The following is a 15,879-nucleotide window of genomic DNA, read 5'->3' on the forward strand; positions in this document are numbered from 1 at the left end:
GTCAGTAATATATATATATATATATTTATTTATATAATTTTTTATTTAGATAAATTAATACTTTATTCAACATGAAATTGATAAAAAAGTGATAGTAAAGATATTTATAATTTTACAAATGCTATTCATTCTATTCATCAAAGAATCCTGGAAAAAAAATGTATCATAGTTTACAAAAATATATTAAGCAGCACAACTGGTTTTCAGCATTGATGATAATAATAATAAGAAATGTTTCCTGAGCAACAAATCAGCATATTAGAATGATTTCTGAAGGATCATGTGACACTGAAGACTGGAGTAATGATGCTGAAAATTCAGCTTTGCATCACAGGAATAAATTACATTTTAAAATAAATTAAATTAGAAAACAGTTATTTTAAGAAAACAGTTATAGCCTGTTAACCCCTTCATCTCTGCGTTTTGTCTCTCTACAGGTGACTGGCTTTGACAGTGTGGATGATGAGTCCAAACACAGCGGTCACATGTTCTCCACAAAGAGCCCCAAACCTGAGGAATGGGACATCGTGAAGAACCCATGATACTCTTACTGGATTTACTACATGTATGCAAACATTGCCGGACTCAACCAGCTGCGCAAGTGAGTATCTCAATAACACACAAAAAAGGCAAGCGGCTTTGTAGGCTGGATAATTGTTGTGCTTGCTACTATCTTTACAGCCAATCATTTAAAGGGTTAGTTCACCCAAAAATGAAAATTCTGTCATTAATTACTCCCCCTCATGTCGTTTCAAACCCGTAAGACCTTCGTTCATATTCGGAACACAAATTAAGATATTATTTATGGAATCTGAGAGCTGTCTGACCCTGCATAGACAGCAATGCAACTGAAATGTTCCCAAGTCCAGACATGTAGCAAGGAGATCTGTAAAATAATCCATGTGACATCAGGGGTTGAACCACAATTATACAAAGCTACGAGAATACTTTTAGTGCACAAAGGAAAAAAAAAAAAGACTTTATGCAACAATTACGGTTTGACATATTGACATGAATAATACCACTAATTGCACAGCTTGCAGGGAGAAGTGTCCTGTTACTTTTCTAAGCAATTGGAGTCCACAATTTTAGCAGAGAATAATTATTTTGGACAAAAATAATTTGCGTTTTTGTTTTTTTTACATTTGTTAATGTTTTTGGAAGACCCACCAGAGATGCATTTATTGGAACAAAAATACATTAAAAACAGTAATATTGTGAAGTATTATTACAATTTAAAATAACTGTTTTCTATATTAATATATATTAAAATGTAATTTATTCCTGTGATGCAAAGCTGAATTTTCAGCATCATTACTCCAGTCTTCAGTGTCACATGATCCTTCAGAAATCATTCTAATATGCTGATTGGAATATAAAACAATATTGGAATTTTGATTGGAATAAAAATCTAACATTATGAATGTCTTTACTGTCATGTTTTATCAATTTAATGCATCCTTGTTCAATAAAGGTATTGATAAAAAGATACTGACCCCAAACTATTAAACAATAGTGTGTATAGAGTCCAGAATATTACTAGAGATTTGGGTGTGGGCTGTTATGACATAGACCAGTAAGCAACCAACTAGCACTAAATTCCCGTGCAGTGAGTTTTGCACAAGAATGCACCATTCACATTTACTTCAGAAAAATTCTAAAAGTAACATTTTGTGTCGTGTACATTTAGCATGTAACACTGTGTACATAAGCATATAAATTATTAAAACCAGTCCATAAGAGGTTATTATATGAGAAAAGATGCACTAAGATGCCATTTATTATGTGCTGTGTGTTTGTGGTATCCAGGGAGAGAGGAATGAACACATTCCAGTTCAGACCTCACTGTGGGGAAGCTGGAGCTGTGACTCATCTGCTGGCCTGTTTCATGACTGCAGACAACATCTCTCACGGTCTCAACCTCAAGAAGGTAATACACCATTTACCCTGACCATTAGAGGCATGGTTCATCTTACCACCTCACCTTACCCCCATACACTCTTTCTGCCTTCAAAATATACACAGGAAACACAACATTCACTGTCTCTTCACATTCCACAGAGCCCTGTCCTGCAGTGTCTGTATTACCTGGCTCAGGTCCCCATTGCCATGTCCTCACTCAGCAACAACAGTCTGTTCCTAGAGTACAACAAGAACCCTCTGCTGGACTTCCATAATAAGGGACTGGTGATCTCCCTGTCTACCGACGACCCCATGCAGTTCCACTATACTAAGGTGCGGCTTCAACCCTTTTCATATGTGCAAATTAGATGCTGCTTTACCCTCTCTTCCTTTCATTTCATACCCGTGCGTTTATCTGAATCCTGCATCAACAGGAGCCCCTTATGGAGGAGTATGCCATTGCAGCCCAGGTGTTTAAGCTCAGCACCTGTGACATGTGTGAGATTGCCAGAAACAGTGTTCTCCAGAGCGGCCTGTCTGCTGAGGTGAGGTCACCTGACCGAACACATCACTATTTTTTCCGTATGTTGATTTTACTGATCTAGACAGAAGGTATATTCTGTTATAATATAGCAAATGTTTAAGTTTTTTTTAAATAAATACAGATAATGTCTAATGTTTTTGAAATAATAAATAATATAATTATTTTAGCAATTCCATTTGGTGTTGCTACTGGTGCTAAAATGATTAAATTACATTACACAACTTCAAGTGTAACCCTGTGTCATGATATATATGCAGTATGTATGTGTATATATATATATATATATAGGTGTGTGTGTTAGGTTTTTTATATTTTCATTTGAATTTTACTTTAAAGCTCATTTGAATGAAAATAAATAATACTAAAATAACAGGGATTAAAAATTGCTATATATATATATATATATATATATATATATATATATATATATATGTAATCCATGTTATTCTAAGTATTATTTATTTATTTATTTATTAACATTTTGAATGAGCCTTTATTTTTATATTTTCAGTTTTCATTTTAATTTTAGTTTCAGTAATTTTGTTCTTTTGCCTTTATTTATTTATATTTAGCTTTTAATTTATTTATATCAGTTTTAGTTTTGGTCAGTTTACTACGTCAACTTAAACATATTTTATTTCAATTAGTTGCCAAGGCAACATTTCTGATTTTTATTAAAAAAAAATTCATTTCATAATTTCATTAAATATTCATTTTTTTTATTGTATTTCAGTTTTATTTCAAATTACATTGTTAACAATAACAACATTTAACTAACATATTATTGGGGGCTTTTTACACTTCAAAGCAAGAACATGATGATTCCATACCTAATAATTAATCATTCCAAATGTTTAATTCCAAAAGAGAGTTACACATCTAAAAAGGGTTATTCGATGTTTTTGTTGAAATTTTAATGTCTAATAATCTATAACTTTCAGTCTCAATAATCACACTGAACTGAATTAAGCTGAGTGCTGGTACTTTCAGTATTATCATCTTCTGTAGAGCTGCTTTCCAGTCGCATCTTTCAACATCAACACTAGTATTATACTGATTAAATTGAATCAACACTGAACTGATACGAACTGAATAACAACATTACTGCCTTTTGAACAACTGTTTACAGCTGAATTGAACTCTCAAACTTCACACTGTTATTAATCTAACCTGACTTGATCTAAATGGCACTATTGCCTTAGCTGCTTTAGTTGGGTTTCCATAATTGATTCTGCTATTTTCCCGTCTCTGTGAAGCTGCTTTGACACAAACTGTATTGTATAAATTGTTATAGCAATTAAGGTGACTTGACTTGATACCGCAATATAATGCTTTTTTCTCACACAAACAGGAAAAGATTTATTTCCTTGGTTTATTTTCCAACTACCTGAAGGACGGTCCTGAAGGCAATGGCATCCGCAAAACCAACATGGCTCAGATTCGTATGGCCTACCGCTACGAGACCCTGTGCTATGAGCTGAACCTCATTAGAGAGGGCGTGATTGCTGACTAAACAAACATGCACATACACAAAGTGGATTGTTCTACACTCTCCTTAAATTGTCACTTCCAATGACATTTCTGCATTATCATGAATATGAAGCCCATGAGATAACGTCCATGAGACACAGCTTAAATCTTAGTGAGAATTGACACTCCAGAACTTAATACTGAGTCTTCTTGTACACAGGTGTCCGATTCATGATTGGCTTGTGCAGTTTGTCTTATGTCTGACCTTTAGGTCAGGTTTACAGTTAACTAAGTTTACATCTCCTCTGTGCCTTTATTGTATTATGTTTTTTGTGGTCGTGCTTTGGAAAAAGCCTGTTACAGCTGACTCAATAAACAATATCTATATTTAAAATATACAGTGTTCTGATTTTTTAAATCTTATTTTTAACACAAAGTTGAAAATGCTGCCATCATTTGCTCCTAACTTGCCATCATTTCCATAACTTTAACTTTTTTTTTTTCTTTGAGCAAAATGTAGTGTGATGCATGACATGGGTACGTATGGGTACACACACACATATATATATATATATATATGCATGCATAGGCTATTATTATGTAAAATCACACATGTGCTTACAATACAAACATTTTTAACGTGTGTCTAAACCGAAATAACACACACACACACACGAAATATACAAAAAATTACATTGTACACTTATAACCTATTAATATTAAAGAGCACTTTATGGACTAAACTGCTCCCCATAAAATATTGCCAATGTATTTCAATACAAAGTAGTTTTAGCATATATTTGCCTCATGTCACTAAAGAGTTAAAACAATAAAATCAAGACAATAAAGTAGTATTTCGGTTTCAAGTTATGTTTTCTATCCAATCAGTTCCTTGGAACACATATGGTCATTTTATGAAGAGACACTTTTATTGCAGCAGCAGCTCGTGAGCTGATTCATCCACTCGAGAGGAACCGAAGCTCAGATGGGGAACTGACAGCACAGGAGGAGGACTAGCCGAGCACATCCACTCCTCAAGGAACGCCGATAGCAGTTTCTGTCGGGAATATAAACAACACCAGGAGTTACATTGTTGCCAGTTGCCGGGAGTTATTTGTTACTTTGAAACCCGTCAGTTACTCGCTGTGAAAGTGAATGGATACAAGGTTTTTTTTTCCCCGAGGAAGTTTTTAGCCGACTGGCTAACTAAACAGCCGTGAGATATGAAGACTTCGGGTTCACAACAGAGTTACAGACTCAGTATTTACTCTAAATGAACTCTTATGAAAACTTTTATTTCAGCGGAGTCGGACATATGTATTGTGAAACAGCGGACAAGTTTGCCTAAGTAAGTTGATATTTCTTCATAACAAAAGATCTGAACTGGCTGACATGATAGAGCTCTGGTTCGCTGGTTTTATTTATTTCTTCATTTATTTATTTATGTAATGTTATCTAATTTAATATCATTTTATAATGTATTTATTTTATATTTTTGCGGTTGCTGATGACTCTTTTGATAACCAAACCCCAAACGCAGAGCTTTGGTGGCATACCTTGAAGCAGGTGGCTTGGAGAAAAGAGAGAAAGGATTTATACCGCCTCTCAGGTTGTGGGTTAACGTCATGAGAACTTCCTCCTCGCATGCATTCGGGAAGTTTAAGTCAGGATGATTGGAGTTAGGCGGCTTACCGCAGACTCTCAGAAGTTGTAATTAACCGCTGGTGTGGCCCATCCAAACCTACACAGACCATCTGCACCATTGTATGCCTGAGAACTTTGCTGCGTTCAATTTCATGCCAGACATCTGAGTCACCAAAAAACAAGCTTGGAAATACTGCACCAGATTAAATTTGTAAAACCATCGTTATGGACATTCTGCTGATCCTGCCTTCCTGTGAATCAGGAAACACAGGCTAGGCCTTCCTGCTCACACTCTTAGACACAAGTGGGTCAGTAGATGTGATGATCAAGGGGGATGGGATCTGGCTCGAATCGCGGAGAGATTCCAGTGCGTACGTTAGATGTAGGTCATCCAGAACAGAGGCATCATTTTCGGGTCCGGCCGATCAAATGTGGTCATATTTACCGAATTATGTCGTTCAGTCCCAGTGCCAAGAAATTCCAGCAGGTCTTCACTCTCAGCGTAATGTGCAACGTGTCCAAAACACTTTGGCCGCAGATGAGGGCTTGTATTAGAGCTGACAGATCCGTCCCGTCTACAGTAGATGCAGGAAAGAGGAATTTCAAGTGGCCTCTTTTTGTTGTCAACTTGTTGCATAGATACCAGCGTTTATTAACATGCATGAAATCTTGTATATTTTCCTCATTGATGTGCTGACCGCTCGTTCTTGTGCCACAATGAAGGCCCTTCTATTATGCGCACATGGATGTGGAAATACTTGGAATGCCCGTCCTTTTCATGCTGCGGCTGAAAGAAGCTTTTGGAGAGGAGTGAAATTGAATTACATTATGCTCAAGTGTGTTAATGCACGGCAGTGCTTGGGACAGGCCCAGCTGGAGAGGGTGGGAGTGGGGGTGGTGGGGGTTCCTGGGAATGGAGGCCCCACAATGCTTTGTCTTCTCCCATGTTCCTGTGGTTGTCTGTCTCCTTTTTGTTAGGGTTTTTATTTTTGGTTTCGCTGCTGACCTTGACAGTGACGATCTTTGGTTTCCTGCATTTATGCAGCATACAGGGACCATCACCTTTTGTGTGTGCAAAATGTGTTTGTCAGTTGAAAGTGGGTTGCATGATATTGCAAAAAACTGACATTGCATTTTTAATGTGTGTGATGTATATGTATTACAATATGAAAAAATACAGAAATTTTCACCAGAGTATTTGAAAGGCAATATTTAGGAAAAAACGAAACATGCTACAGTTAGTAGGGTAATTTTGTTGGGGAGTGCATTTGCATAGAAAACAAATGCTGAAAAAAGTTTACTCTGAAGATGTTTTTTGAGTGTGAAATCCTTTTAGGACTGCAAGATTTGGGAAAAACTAGAAAAATTTGGGTGTTCATCAAATTTTTTTTCATTTAAAAAAAAAAACTAACCTCTAACCCAGGGGTGTCCAATCGTGCTCCTGGAGGGCCGGTGTCCTGCAGAGTTTAGCTCCAACCCCAATCAAACACACCTGTACCAGCAAATCAAGCGCTTACTAGGCATACTAGAAACTTCCAGCCAGGTGCGTTGAGGCAAGAAGTTTAAGTCAGGATGATTGGAGTTAGGCGGCTTACCGCAGACTCTCAGAAGTTGTAATTAACCGCTGGTGTGGCCCATCCAAACCTACACAGACCATCTGCACCGTTGTATGCCTGAGAACTTTGCTGCGTTCAATTTCATGCCAGACATCTGAGTCACCAAAAAACAAGCTTGGAAATACTGCACCAGATTAAATTTGTAAAACCATCGTTATGGACATTCTGCTGATCCGGTGGAGGGCCGGTGTCCTGCAGAGTTTAGCTCCAACCCCAATCAAACACACCTGTACCAGCAAATCAAGCGCTTACTAGGCATACTAGAAACTTCCAGCCAGGTGCGTTGAGGCAAGTTGGAGCTAAACTCTGCAGGACACCGGCCCTCCAGGACCGAGTTTGGACACCCCTGCAAACCTCTTTCAGTAACCATTTCAGTTTAAAAAAATCTTTGAATCTTTGAAAAAGAAAGGAGTCTTTGAAAGTTGAGTCTTAATAGGCCACATCCCCACTGTTTTTTAACAATTCAGTATAACTATAAATTTTCATAATTGCAATAATAATGATTTTTATTGTATTATTGATTTATAATGTTATTAATAACGCAATTTTTGCTAATTTATTTAAAAAAAATTTTATCTTTATATAATGATATTATGTGATATCATTAAATAAAAATAGTAAACTAAATAATACTGTAAAATAAATACCGTAAAATAATAAAATCAAGGAATAAAAACAAAAATACTGTAAAATCACAATACTAATATTTATGTCTTTAAGGGGTCCTATTATGCTTTTTCACTTTTTCAACTTTAGTTAGACTGTGATGTTGCTGTTTGAGCATAAAAAAGATCTGCAAACTACAACGAACGACTCGTTTGGACTACAACGCATATTTCCGGGATTTGTGATATCACAAAGATCGACGAATGGGACTAGACCTGGTTGAGCTGCACTAGAGAAGGCAACGAGTGTTATTATCACTATGTCGGAGACACGCTAGCTTTCCCAAGGCAGACGAACTTGGAGTGGTTACAATCATCCGGGTTTAAATCGTGCTCAAATTGATTTGATTTTGACGCAATATTTACACTGAAGCTTGCAGGTGGCTATGGTAAGGGGCATGACATTTCCCGACCAGGCGCCAAGTGCTGCCAATCACAACACACACTGGCCCAGCTAACCAATCACAGCACATTTGGTATTTCAGAAGGCGGGCCTTCATTTGATACAGGAACTATTCGAGCCATTCATGCCAGACTGGGGAGAGAGGTGTTGTAATGATGTCAAATATGTGAAAAATAATGTGTTTTTCGAAAAGCCTAGTATGAGAGCCTGTTCTAGTACACCCCCAAAACAAAATCAAGACTTTGTTAAAGAGCATAATAGGACCCCTTTAATTTCTTTGGTAAACAGTAAACCATCACAAAACAGTAAACCATTGAGCTCAGAACGGCTTGAGTAGACACTGAAACACTGTTTCGAAGTACATGTTTATAAATGCTGTGCTTGAAACCAGTAAAGCATGTATTTATCTAAATAAATTGCAAAAAGCTATATTGTGATGTTGATTTTGTTTCGATATATATTCTGCAGCACAAAGTTGAACCCACTTGTTGAGTCTTTTTTTTCCTTTGCAGATTCCAAAGTGAAGGAAGAATGGCAGAGGAACTGAATCCTACAGGAAAAGGGTTCTTCTGTGAACTTTATTAACTTCTTTGCACCACGAAGGAAGGGTTTCTTCCTTGATCGCTGTTGGAATGGCACACAATCCTGCAGTGTGACGGCAGCCTGGTCGTCATGCTGGCCCTTGGAGTGGACCATGTAGAAAGAGGGGCGAATGTCGTCGCAGGAGGACCAGGAGGGAAGACGGTGACGACGGCAGCGTGGCCGATCACACGAGAACTTGCCGTCAATATTAAACAGAAAATCTCCCAATGGGAGGGTCTCAGCCAGCAGGAGGACATCCAAAGTGGGAATATTAAGCCCCAGCGGACTCTTGCATCTCGTAGGCTTTCAGGGGACCTCCTTGGAAATGGACTTGACGGCAATGATGGAGGTTATAACAAAGCAACTGTATCAAAAGCCAAAAGTCTGGGTTTAGATTTCAGGGAAAACCAGATGACTATTAGACCGGTTACAGGAGAAACCCAATCTGATTTCCTAAGAAATCTAACTCATTCGAATAAAACTTCTGTGACTAAGCCTTTAAGCACTGTAACCCAAGTCCAAGTGGCTAAACTGAATATTAAAAGCAATAATATCAAGACAAACAATTTCACAGATGACAAAATTACATCTCTACCTCAATGTGTAGATGATCCAGAGGCATCATTGCCTCCGGGGAACTTTTACACCTCCAGGGGTTTCTGGAAACGACTGGAGGCAGATGAATCTTTGTGGGGGAAGGATTCCTCAATGGTGACTAAGTGTCTTGGTGAAATTGGACCTTCTTCTCCTCCACCTAAACCACAGCGCACATTCCAGTACAAGGGTGCGAGCAGTCCGCCCGGCCAGTGGATCCAGTTGGAGGACCAGACTCCGTCAGTCAGCAAATCAAATCAAGTCCGGAAGCATGACATCATATTAAAGCCACCCAGCTGTCCACCTCCTCCTAGTCCAGTCAACACTATCAACGGGTTTTCCAGAAACAGAAAGAACAGGTGAATACTTTTCCCTTCAGTGCAGATCACATTACACAGTTAATCCCAAATTTAAGAAAAGGAAAAGAGGGAGGTTTTAGTACAGCGTCCAACAGTTGTAAGTACTTTAAACTCTAGATCTTGTCAGATGCTGCCTTAAATATATTTAGATAATCACTTATATACAAAATATCCCAATATTTAGAATTTGTTTACTTATTATAAACAAATTCTTTCTTTCATTGAGGTTTTTAATGTTGGTAGCAGCAGGCATGTACACAACAAAACAGTCATATGGACTACAAATTTTTAGAGGAGGAATGGAGACAAAAAGAAAATACAGATGAATCAATTATTTCTGATCTTTCATTGTTGAAGTCTTTAACATCGTTTTTAGATTCATATGATGCCATTTCCACCATTGTACTTGTCCACTCTTTCAGTTCTGTTTTCAATTTCTAATTTAAAATAATATTATTTGACTTTTGATCTTCGACACAGTGTGTCGTATTTTCATTTTGCTGCATCTCTAGTAATGTCATGCCATCAAATGTGTCATTAAATAATTGGGTTAATAAAACCGCAGATTCCAAAAACGTGCAATATAATGTGATCGAACAACTTCTTTATATAATTATATTGTACAAAAAAACAGGTTGATAACCCTTTATAAATAGCGTTTAGCTGGCTTTTAAAACCTGTTAAACCTGGTCACAAATGAAATATCCTCAGAACAATAGGTGTTGGCCTGTAACGTTCTCATATCGACATGCCTTACCTTGATTGATAGCGGATTGTTGAGGAGAGATGTGCTATTACTTTTCAAAGTGATAAGATTGAAAAAATCCCATAGACTGAAGGACCCGAGCCAGAATATCATAGAGCCTTAAAGTGACAGTTTGTCATACTTTTCTCACCTTCATGTCTCTGTTTTTCTGCGGAATGCAAAATACGATATTTTGAAGAAAATTGGACCTCACTGGCTTGGCATGGGCAAAAAAAAAAATAAATAAAAAATCTTCTTTTGTGTTCCAAAGAAGGAAGCAATTCATACAGGTTTGGAATGAAACGAGGTTGAGAAAATGACGACAGATTTTTTTGGGGTGAACTTGTATAAACACCACTCACAGTTTCTTAAGTAAATGTACAAATCTCCTTGTCGTACTCATCTATTTCATACATTTATTTGTTGGACAGCTTTGCGTCAGAAGACAGCTTGGAGAGTTTATCTGTGAGTGGGTGATAGTTTAGCTGTCTGGCCTCATCCCCAGCTGTGATGTCAGCTGTTCTTTGGCAGAATCACAGTCCATTGTCCACATTTTTGTGCCTAAAATGAGACTTTATAATATAATCATGTTGTTATATATAATCATTTCTTGAACCCATTTCAATTCACCAAGAGCATCTCAAGACAGTAAAGATTCATAAACCCACATTTAAGTCTTTTTTTTCTATCTGCGATGAATTAAAGGCATGACTTTTTCATTTCTAAGCTCAAGTACATGTTTGTATTGTTTAGTGTATTGCATTCTGGTACCTAGCAACCTCATAAAAGCACTCTTCCATGACACTATTTGAAACTCATGTGGAGGTCAAAGCAGCGCATGATGCATGCTTTGAGCGGTGCATAAAAAGGCCTTTACTGTCCACACACATTGTGAGCATTATGTTTTTATCGGGGGAAAGCACCACCGCGCTGTTTCCGCTCATCATGGCCAAATGCCACAATAGTTGCTGTCTCACTGCTCTCACTGTGGGCAGACCTCTGTGGTCTCCATAACTATGAATCATAATTAGCATGTCACGTTTGCTCTGGCCAGACATACACATGTAGATGCATGTCACTGTTCATTATTACACATTTAGTCTCATGGTTGGTATTTTGTAAATTGTTTGGATTTGTTTCGTATTTGAAACATTTATTTGTGGGGCTTCCATTGTAATTGCATTTTGTAAAGAATACTGAAATAAAAATGAATCTCGTTTTCCACAAAACTATTAAGTAGAACAACTGTTTTCAACATTATAATGACATGAAATGTTTATTTAGCAGCAAATCAGCATATTAGAATGATTTCTGAAGGATCATGTGACACTGAAGACTGGAGTAATGATGCTGAGAATTCAGCTTTGCATCACATGAATAAATTACATTTTAAGACATGAAAATAGAAAATAGTTATTTTAAATTGTAAAAATATTTCACAATATTACTGCTGTTACTGATAAAAATATATACAGCCTTGATGAGCATAAGAGACTTCTTTCAAAAACATAAAAATATCTAAAAAATCCCCCAAACATTTGAACAGTAGTGTACAAACTAAAGTCGTAATCAACCTGGAATATTGCTTTGAGTGAACTATAATGAAATATTGTTTGTTGTGTTTCTCATGTAGCTTGTAAACAGGATCCAGGAGATATTTGAAGCCAAAAGAGGAAGGAAACGAGTATGGGCGACAACAACCAGAGGTGAGAGGATGCATATTTCATATTTACCTGGTTTACCGAGAGAAAAAGTCTAATCATGCAGTAAACGTGTGTTTTATGGCAGATGAATTGAGTGGAACAGAGAGTGATCCTGAGGAGAGCTCTAAAGGTCAGTGTCTCCCTAAGGCCTCTGCACAGAGAACTCTTGTTTATTCAAGTTGAACTTGTATATCAAACCAGTTTAGCAGTTTTTATACACCCATCAATGCTGTTTACATTTTTTTTCTCATAGATCGTTCCCAGCGCACAGTGTACATTCAATCAACTTTAAAGCGACGGCCGAGTTACCGCACTTTAGAGAGGGACCTGATCCAACTACAAGAGCAGCAGCTTTTCCAGCAATTTGTAGTGGTGTCGCTTAGAAAAGCTTCCCCTGGAAACACATACATCCCTGAGATCACACAACAGTTCCCTACGAAGGTAAAGAGACCTAATAAATTGTAATGACATAATCCGTAAATAATATAGGGCGGAGCTTAATTTGAGATTTGAATTGTGGAATGTGTGTTTCACCATTTTCTTTTTTTCCACAAATTTTTATTTATTTATTTTTTTTATATATGTCTTTCATATATTATAATTGAAATAATTTTATATAAATATAATACAATTATTTACATTTTAATTTACAATACATTAATTATTCATGTAACACTGAAGAATTGGAGTAATAATGCTGAAAATTTAGCTTTGCCATCACGGGGATAAATTACATTTTAAAATATATTAAAATAGAAAACAGTTGACATTGCATTTAACTTCTTTTTACTTTTTAATTTTAAATAAGTTTTAATTATATAAATAATAAGACAATATAGAAAAATGTCAAAATTATATATTTGATTATATAAAATATTATTTTTCTGTCTTTATTTTGCATTTAGTTTGAGAGGTCTTCTCGTCTGTCTCGTGAGGCTGAAGACAGATTAAGGGCGATTCCCAAGTTTTGTTTTCCTGACTGTTATGACTGGCGTCCCTCCTCGGACCACACCAGGTAACATGCAAATAATAAACAATTTATGTTACTTGACTAAATAATTCACACTCCTAATATAATCTTTGATTATCGCCCGCAGTGAAACGTTTTCTTTTGTCCTAACGGGGGAGGATGGGAGTCGCTTATTTGGATACTGCCGCAAAATCCTGGTGAGATTGTAAATATGGTTGTCACATTAATTCAACAGAAAAACATAATCTCACCTGGTCAATTAAAATAATACTTGGCCCAAAACCAAAAGTAATCTTTTATTCATCATGTCATTCCAAACCTCACATCGATCATTATGCAGGTTTGAAAAATATTTCAGTGAATAATATGTGACTATATTGTGTATTGTCAGTGGTAAATCTGCACTAACCTTGACCTTTGACCTGTATCTTGCAGCCCAGTGGGAAGGGGAAGAGACTGCCTGAAGTTCACTGCATCATCAGCAGACTGGGCTGCTTCAATCTCTTCTCAAAGGTCAGGGACATTTCCTGTTTAATCAGCACTAAACCAGTTCGACAGATGCTGAATTGTAACTGTCTGCAATGTTTGGGGGTAGATCTTGGAGGAGGTGGAGAGGAGGAGAGAGATTTCCCCTGCCTTGGTTCATCCTTTCATGCACTGTGTCATGGAAGCTCCCTTCCCTGCTCCTGGACGCACCATCACCGTCAAGAGCTTCCTGCCGGGCTCTGGCAATGAGGTAAGAAGATATCGTTTAAAGGAAAAATAACGTTTAGTCCTACATGTGATTTATTCTCAAAAAAGGAAGATTTTTACGAAGTTTTGAATTTATTTTCCCCCATGATTATAAGTATTAATTTAAATCTTGACATTATTTGTTGTTTTATATTTTTATTTTTTCAAAATGTATTTTATTTTATTATTTATAGCTATTTTATTTCACAAATTAATGGTTGTACCACCAGTGAAAAATTATCGGAAATTACTGTGTTTTTTTTTCAAGATTGTGGCAATATCATCTTGAAACACATGCCACTGACAAGATGAAAATCCATAAATTATAACAACAAATAATTTTTTCAAAGAAAATCTTTCACTTGAACATTAAACAATTTAAAGGGTTAGTTCACCCAAAAATTTTAATTCTGTCATTAATTACTCACCCTCATGTCATTTCAAACCCGTAAGACCTTCGTTCATCTTCGGAACACAAATTAAGATATTTTTGATGGAATCTGAGAGCTGTCTGACCCTGCATAGACAGCAACGCAACTGAAATGTTCCCAAGTCCAGAGACGTAGCAAGGAAATCTGTAAAATAATCCATGTGACATCAGGGGTTCAACCGCAATTATACGAAGCTATGAGAATACTTTTAGTGCGCAAAAGAAAAGAAAAAAAGACTTTATTCAACAATTCGTCTCCTCCGCATCACCCTGTAGAGCTATTTTGGAGAGTATCCACTGAAGGCAAACAGCTGCGTCACATGGATACACTGTTTTCGTTCAGATCAAATCACAACATCGTAGGAAACAAATCCGGTGTTACGCAGCTGACACAGAACAGCATATGTTGTTTACGTCCAGCTGATACTCTGCAAAATAGCTCTACAGGGTGATGCGGAGTAGGGATGCGCCAATCCGATATTCATATCGGGTATCGGCTCCGATAGCGCCATTTTTCTCGGATCGGGTATCGGTCAGAGAGAGCCGATCCAAATCCGATAATTTTTAATTTTTTTTAAATATTTTTTTTCGATTGTGCAAATTATTCTGTGTTACTTCTGAAGCCATACGATAGCCTAATGTGAGCTACATATGAATATTTAATTCCTTACATTAAAGTTCATACAAACTCTTTTCTCCGCTGTGGCTGTCAGTCATTCGTTCAGCCTTTAAACCTTGGTCGCGTTCGGTTACAGCAGTCAGCTCGGTAAAGCTCTCTCCAAGATCATTCTGTGATCCCATTATACTTGATTTGTAAATACATGTCTATGATTTTGCAAAAAGGACTTTATCTTCTTGCCGGAGTTTAATGTTGTTTTGTTACTTGCTACCAGGTGTCTGAAAGAACAAAACACGGGCGTAGAAAAGACTATAAATTGTTTTTAACGTGCACAGTAACTGAAATTTTAAACTGTTAAAAGAAAGGCTCAATAACTGTTGCACAGATATAATACACTATGCATCAATTTCTCTTCCCTTTGTGCTTTGCACTTTTTAACACGAAGGACGAAGCACTTACAATGTGCGCACATTGTAAGCGCTTCGTGCTCATAGACTGTCAACCCTCTACATTGCGAGTAAATCACTCGCATATGTGACTAAATCTTCACTCTGGGCGACTAAATGATGTCTAATATTAGCCAATGGCTAATAAATTCTCAGATTTTACTCGCCAGTGTGTGAGTTGGAGGCTGAGTATATGATTAGCACAGATATATTTTCACTCACAGAACACTCTGACTGAGTGCTTCAGAGTTTCACTCTCCGTCAAGCGAGCTGTGATATTTTTCAGTTCATTTGAATGGATGCGCAGCGCTCCTGTGTTTGTGTATTTGTCGTAACGTAATCTCTAGTGTGAAGGCACACGACTCGCCATCGCTTTCTCTCTTTCTTTCTGACCCTGAATTGATTTCAGCGAATCAGTTCAAGCAAACGCACACAACCTGATTAATATTCATGAA

General features: G+C 37.0%; 1 protein-coding gene and 1 pseudogene across 1 annotated transcript in view; both read left to right on the plus strand.

Annotated features, from left to right (window-relative positions):
* LOC107566808 (AMP deaminase 1-like) overlaps positions 1-4,307 on the plus strand; it is a 7,157-nt pseudogene extending 2,850 nt beyond the window's left edge.
* A 568-nt stretch (positions 4,308-4,875) lies between these two features.
* The window catches only part of LOC107566809 (DENN domain-containing protein 2C-like), an 18,759-nt gene continuing 7,755 nt past the window's right edge, over positions 4,876-15,879 (plus strand). The window contains exons 1-10 of the mRNA XM_016252357.1: positions 4,876-5,264; positions 8,757-9,779; positions 10,956-10,989; positions 12,158-12,230; positions 12,313-12,357; positions 12,481-12,668; positions 13,133-13,242; positions 13,325-13,394; positions 13,633-13,710; positions 13,793-13,933. Coding sequence (XP_016107843.1) covers positions 8,917-9,779; positions 10,956-10,989; positions 12,158-12,230; positions 12,313-12,357; positions 12,481-12,668; positions 13,133-13,242; positions 13,325-13,394; positions 13,633-13,710; positions 13,793-13,933 — 1,602 coding nt within the window. The 5' untranslated portion in view covers positions 4,876-5,264; positions 8,757-8,916. The remainder of the gene's footprint in view (positions 5,265-8,756; positions 9,780-10,955; positions 10,990-12,157; positions 12,231-12,312; positions 12,358-12,480; positions 12,669-13,132; positions 13,243-13,324; positions 13,395-13,632; positions 13,711-13,792; positions 13,934-15,879) is intronic.

Source organism: Sinocyclocheilus grahami, unplaced genomic scaffold (assembly GCF_001515645.1).
Source record: "Sinocyclocheilus grahami isolate Dianchi unplaced genomic scaffold, SAMN03320097.WGS_v1.1 scaffold1101.1, whole genome shotgun sequence".
Classification (NCBI taxonomy): Eukaryota; Metazoa; Chordata; class Actinopteri; order Cypriniformes; family Cyprinidae; genus Sinocyclocheilus; species Sinocyclocheilus grahami.